General features: G+C 31.0%; 3 protein-coding genes across 4 annotated transcripts in view; 1 reads left to right on the forward strand and 2 right to left on the reverse strand.

Annotated features, from left to right (window-relative positions):
* The first annotated feature begins 2,408 nt into the window (after nt 1-2,408).
* The window catches only part of LOC149059754 (uncharacterized), an 80,143-nt gene continuing 56,369 nt past the window's right edge, over nt 2,409-26,182 (forward strand). For both annotated transcript variants that reach the window (XM_089217557.1, XM_089217558.1), the window contains exon 1: nt 2,409-2,919. The gene's annotated coding sequence lies outside the window, so the exon portion shown is untranslated. The remainder of the gene's footprint in view (nt 2,920-26,182) is intronic.
* Nucleotides 15,105-15,464, reverse strand: LOC149059755 (uncharacterized). The gene has a single exon (XM_089220562.1). The coding sequence runs from the start codon at nt 15,462-15,464 to the stop codon at nt 15,105-15,107; it is 360 nt and encodes a 119-aa protein (XP_089076688.1).
* Nucleotides 22,092-25,125, reverse strand: LOC149059756 (uncharacterized). The gene is made up of 3 exons (XM_089217452.1): nt 24,123-25,125; nt 22,358-24,024; nt 22,092-22,284 (listed from the first exon to the last, which is right to left on the reverse strand). Exons 1-3 carry the CDS (start codon nt 24,658-24,660, stop codon nt 22,213-22,215), a joined length of 2,277 nt encoding a protein of 758 aa, XP_089073578.1. The 5' UTR covers nt 24,661-25,125; the 3' UTR covers nt 22,092-22,212.

Genomic DNA, 26,182 nt, shown 5'->3' on the forward strand with positions numbered 1-26,182 from the left:
CCTACTGCCTACTATCATATTATTAGTACTGTGCATTTGTGCGATTCGCTTTCCTGAAGGGTTGTTAAATGTCTTAATTTTAAGAGGACGACACACCCGCAAGCCCGCAAATATGTTGTCTCCGTGTTACAAGTGCGTAACATGGCAATTTTTACGATCAGCAGTTCACGTTTAGCTCCATTAATTAAAAATTTAGAGTGAATTTACCTCTTCTAAAAATATAAAAGGTAACATTATTATCTATGGCCAGTGGCGTGGCGAACATCTTTCAAACCCTAAGCAAATTATTTATACTATGACCCCCCACCCTCCATAAAGGTATAGTTTTCTGTATACAAATTTTGAATGTTCTAGGGCTAAGCAATTGCATTAGGTAAACGTCGTTCACCACGCCACTGTCTACGGCAACACATGGGTTTATTTTATTATATTTTAAAGTGAGTTATGAGTATCTTAAGGTATACAAACAATTTATAATTTTTAAGGTAACGGAATAAAACGTAAATTGCGTCCCCCCAAAAAGGTAATAGTTATATACTACGTACATTTCGGCCTGGGATATTCCGATTTTCGGTCGGTTGTACAATTTAAAGATAAGTATTAATCTTTGAATGATCGATTTAGATAATAATAATATGTTCACTAATATATTACTAGCAGTCAGTGTGCATTTGATCGAAGACCTTATTTAATAACACATTTTTACTGACACATTATTACTAATTGCTAATAATATATTTTTTAATTAAAAACAGCGAAACCAATATACGCCGCAATAGCAGGCCGCAATTTACGTATGTGCAAAATATGCTCGCGCCGCAATTTACATAAAAAATTAAAAATGGGTCGCTGTAAATTGCTGTAAAACGTGAACTGCTGAACGTAAATTTGTTATGTTACGCACTTGTAAGACGGAGACAACACTCGCGAGTGTGGGCGTCCTCTTAAGATAAAGTATTAATTATTGTATATTGTATATATAATATTGTATTATTGACAATATAATATTAAAATGTTCTAACTAAACATTACGCACCGATCTCTAAACGTAACATTATATTTCCAATATAAAATTTATTTCTGTATCGATTATCATCGTTTAACGCTTTAAAATTATTGAATTGTTATAAGTAAATAGAATTTATGTTATCTTTATGACTATTTTTCGTTTAACTGACGAACTTGCGATATCTAAATTATATCAGTATAATCAGTAAATCAGTTAATGTACGTATGATACATCTCAATAGATAAACCGTTAATTGTTAACTATTATTTATAGATACCTAGTAATTTTTAATTTTTAAATTTCAAATTAATTAGTTTATTTTAATATAATGTATAAGAATTTAAGAATTATAAACTTGTAGCTAAAAATTGTATGTCTTGTTTTGCTCGAAAGCTAAATTACAAATTTTCAGATTTTTCCGAATAATGATAAAGAATATTAAACGCTGTGCGTCCAAAAGGACGCATTGGTAGAGTACTGCCTCAGGATCGTTATGGAATATGGATCGGTACGGTTCTGATACCGAACAGTATTAGATTCTGCTCATGAGCGGTAAATGCGTAAATTTATTAATTTTAAAATTAATAATAATATATGGGAGTGTTTTTTTTTTTTTTGATGACCACAATTATAAGTATAGTAGAAATAATATTTCGATGTTCAACTTCAGTTATATTATTTTGTTGGAAAAATAATCTAGTTGGTGCATTATAGATTAAAGATCAAAATTGAAAATGCCTAGTAGTTTTCAAGAGCGTTGGGTAGTAGTTTTAAAAAACGAAAAATTTACGCAAAATCAGTTTGTGACAAAATAAATTTTGGTTTTAAGCTTAACTCTGAAAAAAATCGTAGACATCACATGGAAGATTCACTGGCATATTTTTCTGACACACCATACAATTTTTTTTTAAAGTTATTTATAGGCAGAAGAAACTACACATTTTTTCATTCAGTCAAAAAACTTTATGTCTTTTGCTAATGGAATTGTAATTATCGAAAACTGAGCGTAAATCCACAATAATATTACGCATGAGCGTTGGAAGTTAGAATTTCGACATTTTAAAAATTTTCAAATCGTCACGAAACGCAAGACAGAATTATATAGTGCATAGTGAGCTCAAAAAACAATCGCATCGTTTATAATTGCTTCCATTTTAATAGTGGTAACAATTACAATACCAGGCAACCCGTCGTTCATAGCGTTCATAGTTTCATACCCTACCCGTGTCGTTTTTGCTCGCACTGCGCAGTGCGCAAACACATCGACTCTCCAGATTGCGCGTTGTACGTGTGCTGATGTTCTCCCTCTATCATTAGAAGTGATATCGATTTTACTTAATACTTATTAATTATTATAGAGTGGCAAGTGGCATACTGACATTAGTGGCATTGTCGTCACTCGTCGGACGTTGTCGTTTCGTTTGTTGGTCAGACGTGCTTCGACGTACCTAATATTACCCGATCGCCGAAGCCGATTGTCAATTTATTGTCATTCTCATTTGTGACACGGTCGACGGTCACACGACACACGGACACGGAAGCCCGGCGCTAGGTTTGTGCCGTTCGTGGTTGTCGTCGCGTGTTCCGATTGTTTCTTATTCCATAGTTAGAGTCGCATACGTCATACGTTATTTATTTAGTCTGATTTTTTTCGCGATTCTCATCAGTCATCACATGTGTGCATGCCTATTTGTCATTTTGACTGCAGTTGCCGTTGTAACTTTCGAAGTCGTCTCTGTCGACTATAATTCTCTTCTCCGGTACGGCGGTACACATCCGGTAATATTTGATTACACCGTCAGAAGTAGCCGAGCAGAGGTAGCTCGTGTGTGGGTCAATTTCGTCGCTGATCGTTGCCTCGTACTTCGCTCATCGCTCAACCTGGTAGTACCTTAACCATCGACTAAACTGTAAGTACATTTTTATCGCAATATATTTTTTAGGCAAAAAATGCACTGATTAAAAGACGTCGCGATTTTGTATGATTTATTTTATTTATACTCAAGTAAGTTAAGCATTATTCTCTGTAACCCCATATAAGGTTGTAAGTTAAATATTATATATTATTATTAGGGTTCGGTATGCTCTCGATTATAGCAGACTAAGCTAGAAATCCGAGCTATACAATGTTGATTTTAAAAATTGAAAATTATATTGCATATTTCCAAATTTCGTTAATATTAGAGATAAAGTGAATATTTAGTCGATTTTAATTGATTTTTTATACATTTACGTGCATATTTAATATTTTCTAATTAATTTTAAAAATAATGAAAATATATTTGTTACGCGTTATATGTTAGTTTTCAATAATACAATTTTTAAATGGTTTAAATGGTTTAAATAGGTTTTAGATTTTTTTTGTGTATATTAATAAATAAATTATTAACTTTTAATGAATACATTTTTTTGCGCATTTCACATTTTTTCCTGCATATTTTATAATTTTTCCGTGCACATTTTGCTTTTTTAGGCTCCCATAACTTTCAAACCCTAATTATTATATTATTTATGGCTCGGTTAAAATTTGAACGATACAGTTTTGATATAATCAAGCAAATCAGCAAATAGTATTTTCTGCAAAAAATTAATATTATTTTTTATACGTTATGAATTTAGACAAAGAAATACTTTCTTATAGATTTATAAATTGTTGTCAGTTAATAAAAGAAAACTAAAATGGTATGTAATTTCCGTTTGATAAACCGTGAATTGTGAACAATTGTGTAAATAACTTAGGACAGCTTTTAAAAGTTCCATCAACAAATATTGTATCAAGTTGAGTTAAGAAATTCAAATTAATTATTGTTGAAAAAACTAATACGTATATTATTTTCATAGTTAACTAATAGAAACTTTTCAACTTGGTTACTTTTAATGTTTTTTTTTCAATGAATCACTAATCGATTAGTTTTATTTCATAAGTACCTATTAATAGTCATATTAATTATTGATTGAGATCAGTGGGTTTTACTTTTGAATGAAGTAGTGCACATCCAAAAAAAATTAAAACACACACACACCTGTCGATTAAATGGCCAAGTGTAAAAGATAAATTCTAAATTTCTAATATTATTATTATTTACACACATAGGCCGAAACTAGACACTTTTATTAGATCAAGCAAAATGAAAAATATAACAAATACTTGTCTTATATTAACAACATTATAATATAGTAATTTTGTTTAATATATTATATATAATATATATATATAAATGGTTATTTTTGCAATTTAAATATTTAATTATTATGATAATTAATATATTTATAGTAATAGACGACGATTAAATGGTACCAATTTTTTTAAATTCTTCAATGACATTTTCATGACAAATTATTTATTTGGTGATGAATACGAATGTGTATAATAATAATTATTAATATGCTATTATATTTTAATAACGATTAAAATATTTGACTTATCCTCCAAGTATGAAAAAAATAATTGGCTGTCAAACTAAACAATTTTAATTGGTTATATGCGCGCACAGGTGAATGTGCACTTCAATAATTCCATTATAACACTAATTGCGTGATTCGTTGTCTCGTTTTGAATTCTTATACTGTACAAAATAAATGAGCTTAGCGGTTGTGTGCACCATTATAATAATACACACCGAAATAACCCGGCCTTCGAAATAACCCGATCCAAGTATAAATTATTTTCATAACATTCTGAATTTATATTTTTATATATTGAAAAATAATCACTAATCTTAGAATCTAACATACACCTATTGGTTTCTGAATGTCTTTTATTTCGTTCGTTAGTCGATAATACGGATAACGGAATTGTAATTTCCCGGTAAGAGTACGATAACCGAAAAGTACCGGTATTTCAAGTGCATTTGTTCACATATACACATAATCCGCCACTAATTGAGATTATCAAAGGTATAATATTCCGATGTCAGATAATCAATTATATAGTATAATCGTATCGAAAACCCGGGACGCAATTAATATGTCACAAATTGCAATTTTTATATCGGAGACGCAATTCGTATGCAGCCCTCGACATGCATTAACAACGGTTCATACCCATCATCAGGGGTTCAGGACTTATAGCATTTATAATCATAGGCGTGCGCAGAGATTTTGTATAGGTGCGGCACAATTTTTTCTTGTAGGTAGGTACTCAGTTTATGTTATGGTTTTATGGCAATATTATGCTTAAAATAAAAAAAAAGCGGATAAGTCGTGGATGTCGCTCTGCTGTACTGTAGGTTACTGTAATGGATGGGATTAAATTTGAATGCAATGATAGGTATCATTGTATACGAAAAACGATTCTGAACGGAGATGATTTGTCAGTCTAGGATATATTATATTTAAATATTGTCATAATATATTCTATTTTGAAACAAATATTTTATTTTTCAATTAAGACGCATTTTGCATATGGCATGGTTAATCAATTAGTGTAGTTATCATGTAGTTATCATATTCATAATACCTTATATTATCATAGATTTACGAATACCTGGTTAGAGGTTATCGTTATCATTACGCGATTTCATAAAAATTTAAAACTCAAACGCTCAAAACATTTTTCCTATAATGACGCTTAAAATTTTCTCTATAGCTATTTGAAGCAAAACGTATGGAAAACTTGGTGTTAAATTTTATAATCTTAGATATAAATACAAACAATATTATGAATTTTGAACTACAAAATAATTTGCAAATATTCATTGTTTTGACGAATTTTTGTCAATATTTGAAATTCAAATGCTAATAAAAATTTAATTTGAATTTCCGGTGGACATTTTTTTTGTGATAAAGTTCGACAAATTTGTAAGGAATCTTGTATTAAATTTTCAAAGCTTAGATTTAAAAAGAACATTTTTTATGAATTTCTAGCTTATAATAATTTGCGAATTTTCTTAATTTTTACGTATTTAGACAAAATTTGAACTTTAAATGCTTATAAAAAAAATGTGACTAAACATTTCTTGATTTTTCAACTGCTATTGTAAAAATATTTTGGGAGCCTTGTATTAAATTTTCAAATCTTAGGTATAAAAGGAAAATTTTTTATGAATTTCTAGAATAAAATAATTTACGAATTTTCGTGATTTTTGCGTATGTTGTCAAAATTAAAATTTGAATGCATGTAAAAAAAAATTTGGTTATATAATTCTTTATTTTTCAACTGCTATTGTAAAAATATGTTAGGAGCCTTGTATTAAATTTTCAAATCTTAGAATTAAAAAGGAAAACTTTTATGAATTTCGATCTAAGATAATTTGAACATTGCCGTAATTTTTATGTATTTAGTCAAAATTTGAACTGTAAATGCTTATAAAAAAAAATTGCGACTATATATTTCTTTTATTTTTCAACTGCTATTTTAAAATATATTATGAGCCTTGTATTAAATTCTCAAATCTTAGAATTAAAAGAAAAACTTTTATGAATTTCGATCTAAGATAATTTGAAAATTGCCGTAATTTTTACGTATTAAGTTAATATTTGAACTTCAAATACTAAAAAAAAAAAATTGTGCACATGTATACATATAATTTTTTAATCACTATAAGAATAACCTATGAGGAACTTTGTATTAAATTTTCAAGTATTTTGATGTGGCCAAAAAGTTTTTATCGACACTTCAAAAAAAAATTTTCAGACAAATTGAAAATTTCAGTCGTCTATAAATATCTCAAAAAAAGTCAAAATATTTTGAAAATTAAATCATGTAAAGAAAATGCCAATCCTAATAACTGCTAAAATTTTCAAGTATCTAGGACTTATACTTTTTGAATAATAACAAATATTTAAAATCGTTTCAGAATAAATCGTTATCGGTACGCAGTAGTATGATTTGGGGGATTCAAACACACTGGAAGTCCTAGTCCATGCAAGTCAATGCCGCGCGCTGCTATAATTCCCCTCCATACCATGCCATGCAAATACATGCTATCGCGAAAGTGTCTAGCCATCCCCCCCCATCCATGACTTTCGCTAAAAATATATACATTAGATGATTCTTATAATTTAATTTAATATTATACTACTATTTAAAACAATATATTATTGTTAAAACAATCTACTTAGTTGTATAATAATACGTTAGATAAACATAGTTTACAATAGTAGCGACTCTTAATAATAAACATAAAATTATTAATGATTTCCCAATAATATCTAAGTGAAAGTGTAAATATATAGTATTACATATCGCTACCTAATATCACATAAGAAAAACACAATTTTCACCTCGTTAACGAGTAGTTATATTATACATGAAACAAACACTATTAATGACATAGTGAAATATTTTTGTTTTCCTAAGACCATCGACTTAATATTTAGAAAGTTAGTATGTAGGAACAATACCTAATTGTTTAGCTATTATTTCATACCCCATCCAGCCTATAGTTATCGCGACCGTGCTCAACCGTGCCCCCACCCCTCTCATCCATACCCAACCGTACCCAACCATTCCCCCTCCCATCTATAACTATTACATACATTACCCCCCTCCCCTCAAAAAAATATAATAATAATAATACCGTTTGAATAGTATTGAATAAGTAAATAAAATAATATACGATCGTTTAATACATATGATTGAAATATTATATGAGGATATACCCTCACCCCACCCCTCCCATCCATTCATATCTACTAAACTATAATATATCTATGCTATTTTTGTGATGATGTTGATCACCAATGCGCGAAATTTGTCTCTTACAGAAGGAAAAGGATTAGACGCACGGTCGAAGGTAAAAAGAGATAATGAAATTAGAACACTGAATTATTTTGGTAGGACACTGGTGTGTCGTAAAAGATTTATTTTGTTGAAACGTAAATAATATTCGGTACAAAATACACGACGAACCGCTTGTCGATATAACACAAAGTCGTTTTTTGCGGACAAACAGAACAAAGTCGAAAGGACGGGGTCGGAGCGGGACGCGACGTAGTCGCCAGTCGGTAGCTCGTAGAAAACGTAGTGATTTGATGTCGGGCGCGACGGTGCAACGGTCGTTCCGTTGCGCAGCGCGCGCGACGGTCGGTCGTACGTCCAGCGGCGAGTCGAGCCGGCGGGACGTAGAGGGGAGCGAGACGCGAGTTCGGTCGGTCGGTGCAAGGAGCATAAATATTACTCGCGAACGCAAGTGTGTTGAAATTTATACAATGCAAAAAGGACGGGCGGTAACGTTGGTACAATGTTGCATGTGATGATACGTCGGAGTATCACCACACTATCCATCGTGTAATCATCATATTGTTAAGTTATCGCTATAATATTATCAAGTTACCACTATCATATTATCAAGTAATCACCCACGTTATGAAATATGAATATATTATAGATTAAAACCATAGACCTTATACTAATAGACAGTACATGGTAGTGGTTCCAGCGTCCACACGTGAGGGTACTGATTAATGTAGTACACACAGTGCTCGAAATGGACCGGAACGCACCGGAACGGCGTTCCGGTTCGTAAAATAAACTTTGCGTCCGTTCCCGTTGGTTAAAATTAAAATTTAAGAGTTCCGTTTCGTAATAATTCACAGTATCACAATTTCGAGGATTAAAATTATAAAATTTCCTTTCGACAAAATATAAAATTAATATAGGTAATATACTTAATAATTAATATAGAGAGAAGTTTAATTTGTAACTCCATGAGGCTTCACCTGACATCACGCGTGTATAATCGTTTTATCGTAATAATTACGAAAAATAATAAATACTAATTCATCACATGTAAGTCAACATGAAAAAGATCAACAGGATAACATATATAATTATACAAATTTAATCGATAGTCTTAGCGTACTAGATCCAAAAAAATGGCCTACTTCCGATAATGATGAAATCGAAAATATTACATTTGGAGATGATAAAATACGTCACTTATGTCGCCACTTTCAATTAAATAAAGAAAATGATATTGTTCGGGGTTTTCAAATATTCAAATTGGAAGGAGGAAAAGAAGGTGTTCCAGACGACTTACAAATACTTTTTAAAACCGTAGCGACTATTCCGATATCTACAAGTGAGTGCGTGCGAAATTTTAGCTCAATGAATGAAATTATAACACCTCTCAGATCTTCATTAAATATTAGTACAGTCTCTGCACTTTTATTTATTAATTGTGTTGGCCCTCCACTCACTGAATTTCGTCCTGAAAAATATGTACGGTCATGGTTAGCCAAAGGTGGACATGCTGCTGATGACAATGCAAGTCGCAAACGTGACAAAAAAATTGACGACAAATATTCAGCATTATGGAAATTATTATAAACTATGTATTCAATTTGAATTGTAAATTTTTTAAGCTTAAAATTACTTAAAATAATTAAAATTAAAAATTAATATTATAATACTCATATTAATTTTTTAAACGTTCCGGTTCGTAAAATTTTTCATTTCGAGCACTGAGTACACATACAGCGCACATGCGTACAAGAACCCTAGGATTGTAAAATAATTTTTAATTTTACCTTACACCATTATTTTTTAACGAAGTTTCGCACAAGTAAATGAATTATACTATTATTTGTTTAATTTCGAATTATTTAATTATTTTAGAATGTCGACTGTTGAGTATAAATTATATGCTAGGAAAGACCACACCACCCACCCACACCCATCCCAGATGTCATGTCTATTAATATAAGGTCTATGGATTAAACACATCATATTATCATATATATATAACATACTATCATTCACATATCATTTTGTTATATAAAATGTAATATATTATTATATATACCCCTCCTTTATCAACTCACCTCCTTATCTAATAGATTATACCTCACGATTGTGTTCATGTATAAAGAAATAATATTAAGTATTATTCACATTTAATTAAATAATATCGAGTATAACATCTATTTTATAAATCGAATAAATGTAAAAAAATGTAAAAATGTCGGTATGGTTATACGATATTACGATTATTATACGTATTATGCGTAAAATCTATACGATACGTAAAATTGTTATATTACACGACACGTCTACATTTTTTTATTTTCGGTACAGAATTCAGAGTCGCGTTCACGAATTCCTTAGTTATGATTTTTTTTTTATGTCTACACGTTTTGTGATCTTTACAAAATACTGGAGAATTATAACATTTTCGACATTGGGCGCAAGTCTTACAGAAACGATTTTCTTTCGTGAGACTTTCTACTACGGTGTCGTTGTTCGCGCCCATCATCAAGTACACATCTTCCCACGGTATCTGTTGTATGCAATACGTGTGTTTGGGTTTTACGAGTTTTTCGTTTTTTTTCGTAGACGATCCCGGAATATCATTCCGAGTCAATACCGAAACGCGTATACAATTGTCGGAACAACTACACGCACATTCTTTTAGAATACGTAAATACATATATCTAGGCCAGATCCTTTGCGTGTTCAATCGGCACAACGTGTGCGCACCGATTTCGAATTCCGATATATTTTTCGTAGTTACTACGACGTCGGCGTCATCTCTAGTCGAATCTATACCGCTAACGTTACCCATGTTTGTGTTGTTGTCGTCGTCATCTTCATCGCTGTCGTCCTCGTTGTTTGAAATTACATCAACCGTTCGTGGTCTTAACCGTATCGGAGCTGTTGTGAGAAATCCGTAATAAACGCATACGTTTCCACCGATATCGCATTCTTTATAATGATATATGCCAATATCTGACCACCCGTTACTCGGGATCGTAGTCGGTCTCGCGTGATCAACGGTCTTGAAAAAGTCTGTATATGTGCTGCATGTATCCAGTGCCGTTCTAATTTCGGACGTATCTCGATCGGTATACACTTTAGACTCGGACGATTTAGATTTTCAGATATTTCATGCAGTTTGTCTTTGCTAATCAACGACGGTATTGAAGCAGTACATTCATTTTTAGATATTTTTAGATCCGGAAACAGAGGCAATACCGCTATGTCATCTTCGACTTCACCTCTGTCTGTGGGGTTTTTCAACCGTTTTAGACCCTTGGTTTGTTGTTTTCCTGGTTTTAATTGTTCGAGATTTAAAAATTTTGTAATATCAAAATTACTCAAAATCGTATAGTCGTCTAGATCTGTGACGTATGTTACTGGTGTCGTAGTGATAAAATCATAATTTCGAATGCGTATCCTCGAACTATTGTAAGCGGCGCTTTTCAAATAATGTTTCACGGTAACGTCTACCATGATAATGATAACGAGTAACACTTGTTACGTGTACACGGTTCTATATATTAGCGCTAAATTTCTTTAAATAATTCAGTTGTCCGTCGAAAAGATTCCACGGCCACGGTTTCGATGGCAAACCTCGGATGCGTTGTCGCGTAATTTTGTAGAAATTGCAGCAGTATAACGGATTCGGCAGCGTGATGAGTTGCCTTGTCGGTGCCGTTTAAAAGTGCGTCAAATCTCACGTGTCCGACTTGTCTTACGTTTCTGAAAACGTCTCGCGGAAACGTCTTTGAAAGTTTTCTGATTTTATAGAAGTCGACAAGTGCCCGATACAGACAGTCGAGACGTTTAACTTCTGTGGCGGATCCTATCTCGGTTTCGCAAAAACAAACCGCACGCGTTAAAGACATAACGTACACTGATTTAAAAATAAAAACTCTTAAAGTGTTTATATAAAGCATCATCATTATCATTATTATTATTATTATTATTATTAAATATATCAATATATGACTATAAATATATGTTATAGTATCGTAATGCTGATTATTTCCTTTTCATACTGTTCGTTTGCTGCACGACGCCGGATCGTCGCGTTTCGTCGGTTCTCGGCCGCCGCGCGACGATTTCGGCAAACGTTCGAATACCGGCGTCATTGCGGCAAACGGGTTATTATTATTATTATTATTATTAAATATACGACCAATGGTATAGTGGTTTACACGTATTATTCGGTTGAACACCGTGTGCGTGTCCGTCTGTGTTATTATTATTATTATTAAATATATCAATATATGACTATAAATATATGTTATAGTATCGTAATGTAGATTATTTCCTTTTCATACTGTTCGTTTGCCGCACGACGCCGGATCGTCGCGTTTCGTCGATTCTCGGCCACCGGGCGACGATTTCGGCAAACGTTCGAATACCGGCGTCATTGCGGCAATAAAGCCGGGTTTACATTGGTAGAGTATTTGGTAGAGTACACTAGCCTACTATTTTGCCTACTCACTCTACTCTACTAGTTTTAGTAGAGTAACTGTTTACACGAAGCTAGTATTTAGTAGGAGAGAGTGCAGTTGAAGTGTAAACTCACGCGTGACGGTTAGGTTTGATCAACTTCAAAACATCAAATAAACAAATATGGATATCGTACGTCGACGTCATTGTCGAAAATTATTAAAAAAATGCCTTCGAGTGGTTACAACTGCGTTAGTAAACGATATTTTAGAATTCATTGATGAGAGTAATGAAGAAAAACGAATTTGGGTTCGAGAGTGGATAAAAAGAAGAACAGTTCTTGGCGCATCAGAAAATCTTCTTACTGAACTAGCTTTAGAGGATCCAGAAGAGTACAGGCTGTGTTTAAGAATGACAACTGAAAATTTTGAACAATTATTGAATTTGGTATCACCAACTATTCAAAAACAGGACACTATTCTTCGAGATGCACTACCAGCGCGCATTAAGCTACAAATAACATTGAATTATTTAGCGACTGGTAATAGTTACCGAACCCTACAACATTTCTTTAGAGTGTCAATTCCCGCAATATCTAAATTTTTACCAGAAGTTTGTGACGCCATTTATCAAGCCCTGGAACAATATATTAAGGTAGGTATTTTTCTTTAAAATCATTTCGTACATAGGTACAATATATTTTATTATATATTAACAAAATATAGAACATTTACAATATATTAGTTTAAATGTTAAGACTACTATAACTAATACCAACTACAATAAAAATGATTTTTATTTTTTTAAAGTTCAAAACATTTTAATATTATGGACTGAAAAATTAGATAAACAAAAAAAAAATCCCATTTGAGGAAAATTAAATTTAAATTAATGACCAGGCTTTTGCGATGATATTGTCCCTGTTATCTTCATCATGTTCGTTGCCTGTGTTGGCTGATAGTAGAGTGTATTGGGTAGATGTATCTTGATCAGTTGCTATATTGTATTGTGTAGATGTATCTTCATCAGTTGTATAAAAAGATTGTGGTGACGTAGAATGAAAACTGTTTGACCCAGACTGTTCTGCTAATCGATACTTGGTCAAAAGAGACTGTATATTACTTTGAGCCAAAATAGCTTGCCTTGGTGACAACTTATTAAGTGATGCAATAACGTACTGGCCAAACGCATCATTATCACTTATTTCAGTGGAATCCATTTTATTTAAATCATTTTGAATATTACGCAATTCTGTAATTGCTGTTGTAAAATGATGTAGCTTCCTTTTTTTAGCTGATGTTTTTATAACTACTGGAGTTTTTGCAGCTGGTGTTGTAGGCACTTGTGGGTTTCCAGCAACTACAGTTGTTGTCATCGGCGTTGTAGACATTTCTGTGAATACACCTGTTACATTTTCCAACAGCCCTTCTTCGTTACCTTGGTTAATTAGAAAAACAAAAATAAATAAAATAAATAAATGTACACAGTTGTATTACATTGTATGGTAGTTATTCAAATAATAATATAATAATGAAATATTTAGATGCCAAAAACTTATGAAGAATGGACAAGCATTGCGAAAGGCTTTGAAGATACATGGAATTTTCCTAAATGCTGCGGAGCAATTGACGGCAAACATGTGTTGATAATGGCACCTCCTAACTGTGGAAGTGAATATTACAACTATAAGGGGACTAACAGTGTAGTGTTGATGGCACTGGTTGACCATAACTATTGTTTTACTTATGTATCAATCGGCAGCAAGGGGTCAGCATCAGACGGTGGTATTCTCCAAAATTGTGAACTTGGACAACTTTTGCAAAAAGATCTGCTTCCATTAGGATATTGCGTTGTAGCCGATGATGCATTTCCGTTGCGATATTATATGATGAAACCATATAAATGTTACAGAACAGCTCTAACTGTACCTCAAAAAATTTTTAATTATCGCTTAAGCAGAGCAAGACGTATTGTAGAAAATGCTTTTGGTATTGGTTAGCAGATTTCGAGTATTTGATAAAAAAATATATTGCAATTTAAAAACGGTGAACAAACTTGTACTAGCTGCGTGCGTTCTTCACAACTTTCTACGAAAATCTTCCTCTACATACCTACCACCTGGCTCTATTGATGAAGAAGATATATCGAGTGGTTTAATGAGAGAAGGTCGCTGGAGAACGGAAATAATTGAGCTTCGAAATTTGGAAAATCATAGGGAAAGAAGAGCATCAGACTTGGCCAACAAAATACGCGATAATTTGAAAAATTATTTTGTAAATGAAGGAGCTGTACCCTGGCAATATAGGCATATATACTAATAAATATGTATAAAGTCTAGACTAATAGTATCTGTTTAGTTAATTTAATTAGTTTAATTATATTAAATATGTTATAATATTTTGAAAAATTTGTACCTAAATGCATTGTAAGTAATTAAACTAATTAATTAATAAATAACAAACTGTTTTTACTAGTTGTATCTGTTTAGTTAATTTAATTTTCAATTATATGTACTATACCATCTGAAAAAATATCTACCGTCAACCGGGCCAACTTGGGGCAAAAATATTATCTTTTAATTTTACCTCCATAACCGTCTCTTCTCAATTAATTAATGTGAGACAAGTATTCTGTTGTTATCTTAGAAATATTAATTTCAAAGCTGCCCCAAGTTGGCCTGATTGACGGTAGCATTTCTAACAATTTTAATATTTCCAATATTTTAACATTCATCTTCTTAAAACTATAACTAAATACTGTTAGGTATATTATAAATTTATAATATATCTAAATATAATATGTCTAAATATTTATACTTTTTTAATTCAATGAAAACTTTAAAACTCTAGTTGTTTTAACAGCATATTTTGGTAAAATAGTCATAATTTGTAAAAAATTGACTGTACTTCAAGTTACAAGAACAATTAAAGAGGAAAATCAGTTTAGTAAATAGTAATATCAATAAAATAAATATTACTTACCTCCACTTTCTGCATTGTCCTGTGTACAACTAATTTTCACAGACTTGACATTTTTCATGAATGAATCCATCAATTTGAACCATTTTATATTTGGAACATATAGATCATCTACACCACTACCAGACTTCTGTGATTTTTTTATTTTTAATAGTTCTTGGTTGTAAGTACACCTTAAGTTTTTTATTTTTTGTTTTAGTTCAGTCACGCCAAAATTATCTTTTTTAAGTGTCTTGACGATATCTTCGTCTCTCATTAATTTATTTCTATAATCTTTAGAACCAATATTCCATATACACTCATGCTTTTCATACAATTCCACCAGAGCTATCGTGTCACTTTCAGACCACTTCATTTTTAAAAATTATTAAAACCACTTTTATAATGAAATAAAATAATTTACTACAATACGATCAGAAATTTAGAATAGTTATATTATATTATAAGGTTTAAAAACATTAAACAAAATTAAAAATGTATACAAAGTTTAAAAATAAATATGAATACACGTGCCGGTTCAGGCGATATCAACAATATTTTACTTTACTATACCAAAACTAGACTGTTTACACCAGTAGAGTGGTGGTAGAGTACAGTAAAAACGGTGGTGGGGGTAAAAGCAAGTAGAGTGTACTTTACCACAGTGGTTAACTACTCTACTATACCGATTACTATCTTTAGTACTCTACTTATACTATTCCTGAGTGTTTACATTATGCTAGAAACGGTAGAGTACTCACTCTACCGTCGTACTATACCAAATACTCTACCAATGTAAACCCGGCTTTACTCTCGATAATATTATAAAGTGTGAAATCTAATTTAAATCATATTCGATTTTTCTTCTTTTGAAAATATTCCTACCTAGGAGAAAAATTATATTTAACTATCATATAAATGCATTACACTTTAATATATTATTTAAAAGCATAAACGATTAAACATGTTATAAGGATACTTGGAAGTGTTTCTCTATAAAGTAATATTTTAACAATTCATGGTATAAAACGTTATCATTACCTAAATATATTAGAAAATCAATAATCCTATACTTCTATAACTATTAATAATCAGTCAATATACGTAATAAATAAATATCACTCCATCTTCTACATAATACTATTTAATAATCAGATACATATATATAATATCAATATTCTAATAACATATAGGTATTTATTTCTATCACTGAATCAAGTATTTTTGTAATATTACAACATCATTACCATCATGATTGTTGATAACAGCTTAATGATGGAAAGTCATCTAATTCAATCGATGAGATTAAGATTATAAAACTCATACACATAGGTATTATCTAGATTATCATCTTAGATAGGTATTCACAATGATAATTTAGTAAAACTCATAATATCTAGTTGGTATACAGTGAATATCATTATCAGGTTGATAATCTTATATTAATCGAGTATATACGTTATATTATATCTATATTCATATACTATTATTTAACATTCTAAGTTAACATTATTCATATAATAGACTACTATTTCATCGATTATAATATATCATAAATAACATTAAAAAAAAAGGTGTTTTATATCACCTACCTAGCTATCATAATTTTTTCTAAATTATCATCTATTACTTCACCCGCTAAGGTATATAATATGTATAGTATTTTATACTAATATATCTATATATTATATATTTATACCTCTAGATATTTACACAACCATACATGTATGTTAACATATATACATACACATTCATATATATATCACTTAGAGGTATTCATACATCAAACATCTATACATGTATTTGCTATATTAACATTCATATGTATATGTAAACTCGATTGATTATTTAAAATTATAATTTTACATTTATGGTTAGGTACGTATATCGTATATATATATATATATATATATATATAGACAATAGACATTTAGTAGATACATACGAGCATACATAATTTCTTACATATATATTCAATTGATTTTTTCAAACGATAATTTACAATAAATATTTCCAACAAACCTTTAACATGTAAGACTCGATTAATTTAATACTTATATTTTATATGACCTATTACATATTATATCTAAAATCATTATACTCAGTAAATATGATAATAATAAATATATTTAAATATAAGGTGATTTCATAAATATATCTCATATTATAATAACTGAAGGCAATAGCTAAATATTTACTAATAAGATAATAGAAATGGTAATTTCCCTATCCTATACATGTATACTATATCATACTATACATAGTAAACTTAGTTAATAATATGTTAGTAATAAATGAACGTTCTTGCTAGATAATAATAATAATAATATAATATTTAAATTTTAAATAAAAGATTATATTAAGTTAAATACTAGCGAATTAACAATCATTAATTTATTTAAGATAATTATTTATTTTAAACATATATGTCTCATGATTAATTAGAGGATATATTCCTAACATTATACATACTTATATTGTATTTTTTTTTTAACGTTTATTTAAATATACACAATCTGTAAATGTTGTTTTACAATAAGTGCATGTGATGGAGGTGATATGGCTTTTGAGAGGCTGGAAATAAGAAACCGCCCATTGGAGGCACTTCAGGTTAGGATTTTAGGCTAGGATTTTAGTTTGCTAGTAGGAGAGGGTGAGATTACAAAATTAGGGGAGATAGAGGTATAAACAATTTTAGATTAGTAGGTCACGACACCAGGTACGTTTTAGACGCCTTCTGGGGTCACCAGGAATAGTGTTGGTAGATAGTTCGGAAATCAGGGGATTACGATGGCTGTGGAACTTGGAGTATGTGTGTTTGTAGAAAGTTTTTGCGACATTTTGGACTGTTGGAATAGCTAGATCTTTATGTAGAGTGTCGTTAGGTACATAGTAGGGAGCTTTAGTTATTTGACGGAGACATTTAGATTGGAAGATTTGAATTTTGTTTAAGTTGGACTTTTTGGCTGCACCCCAGAGTTGGATACCGTATGTTCAGATTGGTTTGAGTAAGAGTTTGTATAATAGTAGCTTGTTTTTTAAGTTGACTTGTTGTGATGTGAGGAGATAACGTAGTTGTCGAGAGCGATTATTTAAGGCAAGTCTTTTGTTGTGGGTGTGAGTTGCCCAAGTTAACCTACGGTCTAAATGTAGACCTAGGTATCGAACATTTTGGGCGGTTGGGAGAGGTACATTGTTGAGGAAGATGGGCGGGCAGACTATTTGCCTTAGTGTGAACGTACAATGGATGGATTTTGTTTCGTTGATTTTTATTCCCCAGTCTTTATACCAGGTTGATAAGAGATTGAGATGATTTTGTACGAGGTTTGAGGCTATTTCGGGGTCGGAATGGATCGCTAGAAGCGCCTTGTCGTCGGCAAAGTCACCAGTTGTAGTGTTGGGGGTGGTAGGTTAATCTGAGGTGAATAAATTGAAGAGTAGAGGTGCTGTTACGGAACCTTGAGGTACTACCCCTGCGTGGATTGGTGAAACTTCGGATAAGGAGAAGCCAGATCGAACGGAAAAATGTCTGTTTTCTAAATAGGATTTAAATAATAGAAAATAGTAAGGTGGAAGAATAGATTTGAGTTTGAAGAGTAAGCCTTCATGCCATACTCTGTCGAATGCCTGTGATACGTCGAGGAAGGCAGCTGTGCAAATAAGCTTTCTCAAGAGTGAATGATATTTTATCCACAAGACGATGGACTTGGTGTATTGTAGAGTGGTTATGACTAAATCCAAATTGGGTATTAGGTATACTGGCTTCAATGATAGGAAGGATGCGTTTTAGGATAACTCGTTCAAAAATTTTAGAAAATAGTGGGAGAAGACTAATGGGCCTGTATGATTCGGGAGAGTCGGGAGGTTTGCCAGGTTTGGGGATCATAATGATGATTGAGAATTTCCAAAGAACAGGGAAGTATGACAGTCTAAGTATAGAGTTGAAAATGTGTGTTAAGAGAAGTAAGGTTTTTTTGGGGAGTTGTGTAGCTACCTCAGCTGTGATTAGGTCATAGCCTGGGCTTTTGTGACGAGGGGAGTTTTTTTATCGCATATTCAACGTCGCTTGGTTGAATATGTTTAGGTGGGAGAGTCATGGGAAGAGGGTGAGAGAGAGAATGGTTCACTTTTTCGATTTGAGAAGGAGTTAGAATATTGTTGTGGGGTTGGAAGGTAGAGTAGAGATGATGTCGAAATATATTGGCTTTATCTAGGTCAGTGACAGCCCAAGTACCATCGGATTTTTTTAGTGGAGGAACAGATTGTTTTGTTCGAAGGATTTTCCTTGTTGTTTGCCAAAGCGAGTTGTCAGTAGACGAGACGTTTGGTGAAATTATCTGATCTAATAGAGGCTAGGAGTCTTTTAAGTTTATTTGTTAAATTGTTAAGTTTGCGTTTGTCCGAGGGATACTTGGTTCTTTGCCAAGTTGCACGCGCTCTCCGTTTGTCTGAGATTAGTATTCTTATATGTAGGGGAAGATTTATGGAGGTGTTTGTATTTGGCATTGGGGAGGAGGAGGACCAAGCAGCTTCTTGTATAGACTTGGTTAGGAGGTGTACGGCTTCATCGATATCGTTTGGAGATTTTAAGTTGATTTTGAGGTTACATTGATTATCAAGGGATGATTTGAATTTTGCCCAGTCAGTTTGGCCTAGGATGAGGCTTGGTTGTTTTGGTTTAGCAAGAGGGGCAGAGTCAATTGTTAGGAGGATGGCTGAATGGTCAGAATATGGCCATGTTGGGGATGGGGGAGAGTGTACTTTGTAGTTACGATTTTGTGTTGTGAGTTCAAGTAGGTTACCACGGGGATTGTTTACGCGACCGTCCCATTGTATATTTTTAGCATTTAGATCGCCTCCTATTATAAATTTATGACCAAGAGTAAGGAAGAAGTCGTTGAATTGGTTTAAGGTTATTGTGTGGCGTGGTGGACTATATACTGCGAATATATTTAGAGGGGTGTTGTTAAGTGTTATTTGTATGCCACTGGCTTGAATGTGGTCCGTTTGGAATTGCGGGAGAGGATAGAATAGTAGGGAAGATTTTACTATGATGGCGGCTCCCGCGTGTGCGGTGCCATCAGGGTGGTTGGTTTTGAAGACTTGAAACCCAGGAAGGTAGAAGTGTGTTGAATTGGTGAAGTGAGTTTCTGATATGAGTCCGATGTCGATTCTGTTATTTTGTAGTAAGGCTAAGAGTTCGTCTTTGTGTTTTGCTAGACCATTAGCGTTCCAATTTAGGATGAGGAGAGAGTGAGATGTTGCGTTATTATTTGACATTTTTGGTGTTAATGAGATTTGAGAGGACGGTGGTGAGGAGAGAGATAAGAGGGTTTATTATAGATTTGAACTCGTCAAGGAATTTTAGAAGTATGTAAAGAGATATATGTAAAAGTTTTCCTGTATATAACCGCATTATCTGTGATTGAGCCAACCATGTTTGGAAACACTTGTAAAATTGTAATGGTATAAAAATGATTTTAATTAAATATAATAACAACTTATCAGTAAAGCGATTGTATCACATCTGATGATATTCTCAACATCGCTATGCTTTATTTATACCTAAAATATTGTGATGAAATAGGTTTAATAGTTTTGTTAACTACATATAGATCATTAAAAAACAATTAAAAGTTGTATACTTTTACATTTTCATAATACAATTTTAGGAATTTCAGGTGATAGTTATATAATATCACTAATTATTAGATGATATATTGATGGTATGTTATAAATAGTAGTATAATATTATTTAATTTTGTTATTCAGGTTAGTTAGAAATATATCATTTAATTAATCATGTTACATATATGTTTATCATAAATAATTATCTTAAATAAATTAATGATTGTTAATTCATTAGTATTTATCTTAATACAAGCTTTATTTAAAATTGATATACTTATAATTTCTATTAATCTTAATAAATCTTTTCTTAATAATTTTTTCATTGTATATTGTATTCTCTATCATCGATATTACACATAGTATGTAATCACTAGATTGAGAGAAGATATACTGTATGATATATATCATTTTAATTTAATTTAAACGTTTATAATATTATTGATAACTGTTAGCATTTCGATAGATATTAAAGGTTAATTGAAAGTGTAATAACACCTACACATCTCATAATAATATATTTAATTTTCGATACTAGTAAACAGCATATTAAAGTGTTATATATTTATCTAATAGGTAATTAAATATAATTTTTTAATTAAGAACATATTACTTTTGATAGAAGATAATCGAATATCATTTATATTAGATTTGACTGCTTATAATATTATTAGCGATTAAAAACACTTTGATAGTTATTAAAAGGATTATTATAAGTAATATTATTAGTTGTATATAATATATAATATAAGATTATCAAGTTGATAATAATAATATTCACTATCTACCAACTAGATATCATAGGTTTTAGTAAATTATTATTATGAACACCTATCTAAGATGATATTTTAGATAATATGTATGAGTTTTATGATCTATCCCATTGATTAAATCAGATGACTTCCCATCATTAAGTTGTTAGCTACCCCATCATAGTTGTAATGATGTTGTGATACTAGAAAAATGTTTGATTTGATAATGGAATATTGATATAAGAGAAACTTCAACTGTTTATAATTATCAAAGGTTGTTAACGTTTCAGTAGCAGTGGCGGTTTTGGGATTCAATTTTGACTGAGGCGACTAAATATTAACATACATATCACACTTTTGAATTTTCATTGCTGGACCCTCCCATTTTTTTTATTATCATATAAAAGTTATATGGAAGAAATTTGGTCATAACTACTCACCCCCTTCCCGTGCCCCAAGAGACTTAAATATAGGACAGAGGGTAGTTAAACGGTTTTTTACATTTTATTCGAAAACTATAAGGTTTATCATAAAAATGTATTGAACTTAAATTGTAGAAAAAATTAAGTTCTATAAAAAATGTATTTACAACATTTTTCGTAAATCTAATATTCCCCCCTAAAAATTAATTTCTTTTGGTTTTTTTGACAGAATTGAATTTTTTTTGCAATTGTTTCAATGTATAATATTAATAAAATGTATGTAATAATAAACCAATTAATTTAAGTTGTATTTCTAAGTAGTTTAATCTTCAAATGGTGTACTCAAAACTTGTCTTGTACATTTTTCATACGTTTTTCTATATTTTTGAATAACCTAAAATTAAATACATAATGCAATTAGTTGTATAAAATTACATTTATTATAGATAAAACTTTTTGTAACCCACTTGAAGTAAAAATTGTTTTTGGTTTTCATTTTTAGTGAATTTATCGTTGAAATCCTCCATAAGCTTTACTCCCCTTTCAGCTGTATCATTAACGATTTGTAACGAATCTATTGTTCTTTTTGCAGACTGGTATGCAAAATTATCATTCCACGTAGTTGGGTTCATTTTCAGGTACTCCGAAGAAATTCCGAATCTTTTAAATATTTTATATGACTTATAACTTAACAAATTCACAGGTAGTTCTTTATTTAAAAATTCGTCCACGTCTTCTAACTTCAAACATAATTTTTTTGGTCCTGATAAAAATTCGTCTTCCAATCCTGGTGTTAATTCTATTTGTTCTTGGTACTTCAACAATTTGTCAGCCATTTTTTTTCTGACATCAAATGAAATCCTTTCATCAAATATAGCAAATACGGCACATTCTTCATTTAGGTACCATAAATGATTTAAAAATTTTGACAAACACGCATCTGCAATTTTTTTATCATCACTTTTATATTCGTTTAAAGTTCGTATAAAATGTATATCGTTAAATGGTGCTTCGCTAACATTTGTAACTGTAAACCAATATTTAATATAATTTTTAACAATAAATGCACTAATTCGCACTATAGCATTTTCTTCATTTTTTTTAATTTGTAATTCAGTTCGTAGTAAAAATATTTTCAGACAGTAAATACATTTTGCCATCCACCTTGCCTGATGACATGCACCCGGTCGACGAATTTTCATGCCACCAGGTGGAGTTTCTCCAAGTATAATAATAACTAGTTCAATTAATTCTTTGTAATCGTCTCTAGGATGGTCTTCGGTAATTTTTTTTAAACAAAATGAAACAATTTCTTCACGTATTGGGGAAATTATTTTTTCAAAATTTTTATTTGTATTCCAAACTAATATTTTTGTTTTATCAATTTTATTCCATGAATTTTGAAAGCGTTTAAAGATTGGTATGATTGGTCCAGACGATACGTATAATTTCGCCTCGTTAAATGCAGCCTGGATAATCAACTCCGAAACGTGATGCCTACAAGCAAAATAAATAATGTCTCTGTTCAATTTCTGCTCCAAAAGTGTAGATGCCCCATTTAGTCTGCCGGTATTTGATGCAGTAGTGTCAAATACAAAACCTTGTACCTTATCAAGCAAAGACCATTTTTCTAAAGAATCATATACAGCTGATGATATTTCACTTCCTGTTCCTGATGGGATTTCTGGAACTCCAAGAAGTTGTTCTCCATTTGGCGTTGAGACAATTACTGGAAGACGATCAACTTTTTCTTGATTAGTTAAGCCAGGAAGTAATTTTGTATCCCAATGTACAATAACAAAATCTACATTTAAGCTAACAAAATCTGAACGAACTTTTTCTGCAATTTCTTTTCGAATACTTTCTCTGCTATTTCTAATAGATGTTCTATTAATAATATAATTAGCCGGATTTAAAGAAAGACTTTCTATACATGCTGTTAATAAATGTACTGCGTCTCTATCACTGACCTTACACTTGTCTAAAGCTGCGGAAAGCCTAGATGTCATGATTGATTTGGTTGCTCTTTGTACTCCAGATGAACCCGGTATATATTCAATTTCTTCATATTCTGAATGTAAACTACATTCTGGGTCTTCCTCTTCCTCGGAACTAGTGAATGCCGGTGTTTCAACTATAATATAATAATAAAATAATGTATAATATGATCAATAAATGAAAAGCTACAATAGGTAGTTGAATGTTTTTCAGTATTAAAATTTTAATAATTACCTAGTTCAATATTTGAAAGTTCAGCTTCATATTTTCGTCGTTTTGTTGCCTCTTTATTTTTTCTAATAATTTGTCTTTTTTCTTTTTTCATAAGTTGCATATCAACTCCTAGCAAACAACCTGGACGACCTGGCATTCTTTGTGAACGTAAAAATTCTTTATCAATTTCGATTTTCATAATGTCAAATGCATTTGCATGTGCTATGTCAAATAAGCTGTCTAATTGTTTTTCAAACTCTTTAATCTGAGATTTGTATGTTTCACTTTTCCGTTCTTTATGTTTATCGAGAGTTCGCCATAATTCATACGACTTTTTTAATTTCTTCATACAATCTGCTCGATCTTTAATTGGAATTCGTGCTTTTTTCCAGAATATGATACATTCGTCAATAGCTAAATATGCACTTTCTGACAAATTCATTTTCACTATTCGCATATTAAAAAATAAAACTTTCATACAGTCTCTTAGTGTAGGTAGTTTACTGCCGAGAATTTGATTATCCATTGATCCAATCAAATATATTGTCTTTCGTGGCATTTTTAACAAACGTCGAAAATTTTAATAAATACAAAAAAACAATTTAAAAACTTAACTTTAAATAGAAACAATAAATTAATATCATTAATATCATACACAATACACATTACATGACGTTACGACGATCACGGGTTGACTAACAGAAAATATTCACAAATTCTATGGAAACTATTTAAAGATAAATCGCAATATATAATAATTGATAAGATAACTGAGTTATTGGACTCAATAAAATAGGTATTAACTAAATGGTATATACAATATTCCCATGTTAATATAAATGTCGATAATAATTTTATCAGACCAAATTTCATCTGCAGTTACTATCTATGAAATGATGTATATATAAATTTAATAATAATAAATAATAATATATAATTAATTACAAAAGGTGGTGTATTTTCCCAAATAAATCAAATATTTTATATTTTATTATTTATTATATAGTATAATAGATTTACGAAAAATGTTGTAAATACATTTTTTATAGAACTTAATTTGTTCTACAATTTAAGTTCAATACATTTTTATGATAAATCTTATAGTTTTCGAATAAAATGTAAAAAACCGTTTAACTACCCTCTGTCCTATATTTAAGTCTCTTGGGGCACGGGAAGGGGGTGAGTAGTTATGCCCAAATTTCTTCCATATAAATTTTATATGATAATAAAAAAAATGGGAGGGTCCAGCAATAAAAACAATAATATTTTTTTTTATCTTCTATAACTAAGGACCACCCTAATATATATATATATATATAATAAAAACACAAACTTATAATACATTAAACAAATTGACATGTTGAAAAGATTAGCCAGTAGGTAGTTACTATAAATCGCTACTGCCCACTGTTGCCTAGAATGTACCACGTAGAGGTTCTTTCCGTACATTCCTACTCCTTGATACTGTACAATGTACACACATATATATATATATATATATATATATATATATATATACTTATTGTTTACACTCTACATATTTACAAATATACATGTTTTACACGGACTACATATTTACATTTTTGCTACAACTTAACTTAAAAATTAGTTTGAATAATTTTTTAACTGTACATTTTAAGATCTTATGATTTATATATAAGATCAATATTTCTAGTTTTTTTATTTGCATAAATATTTATAATTTCATCGTAAAATGCATCTTTGTTTTTTAGTTGTTCGATTAATTCTTTTTCGATAGAAATTATTGAAAGAGAATTCAATCTTTCTTGAGAAATAGTATTACGCAGGTATGTCTTAATTCTTTTTAAACAGGAAAAACTTCTCTCGACTGAAACGCTAGTAGAGGGTAATGTCAGTATTAAACAAAAAAGGTTATATGCTTCAGGTAAAACTGTTTTTAAACCTTCAAGCTCAAAAATTTTCACTAGATCATAAATATGATTTAGATTTTGATAATTGGTATCACTATATAACACTTCTAACTCCGTTTTCAATTTTTTTAAATCAAGAAATATATTAGAATACGTTAGTCCTAAGTTTTTAAAAGCGTCATCGGGAAA

Source organism: Diuraphis noxia, unplaced genomic scaffold (genome assembly GCF_037042655.1).
Source record: "Diuraphis noxia isolate RWA-SAM2 unplaced genomic scaffold, SU_Dnox_SAM2 contig0001, whole genome shotgun sequence".
Classification (NCBI taxonomy): Eukaryota; Metazoa; Arthropoda; class Insecta; order Hemiptera; family Aphididae; genus Diuraphis; species Diuraphis noxia.

Bases quoted from the DNA above. Each gene is read 5' to 3' on its own strand.
- LOC149059756 (XM_089217452.1), bottom strand. From the start codon at position 24,660: ATGCCACGAAAGACAATATATTTGATTGGATCAATGGATAATCAAATT. The intron at 24,025-24,122 runs GTAATTATTAAA...ATTATATTATAG, and splicing joins ACTTTCAAATATTGAACTAG to TTGAAACACCGGCATTCACT. The intron at 22,285-22,357 runs GTGGGTTACAAA...ATTTAATTTTAG, and splicing joins AAAAACAATTTTTACTTCAA to GTTATTCAAAAATATAGAAA.
- LOC149059755 (XM_089220562.1), bottom strand. From the start codon at position 15,464: ATGAAGTGGTCTGAAAGTGACACGATAGCTCTGGTGGAATTGTATGAA.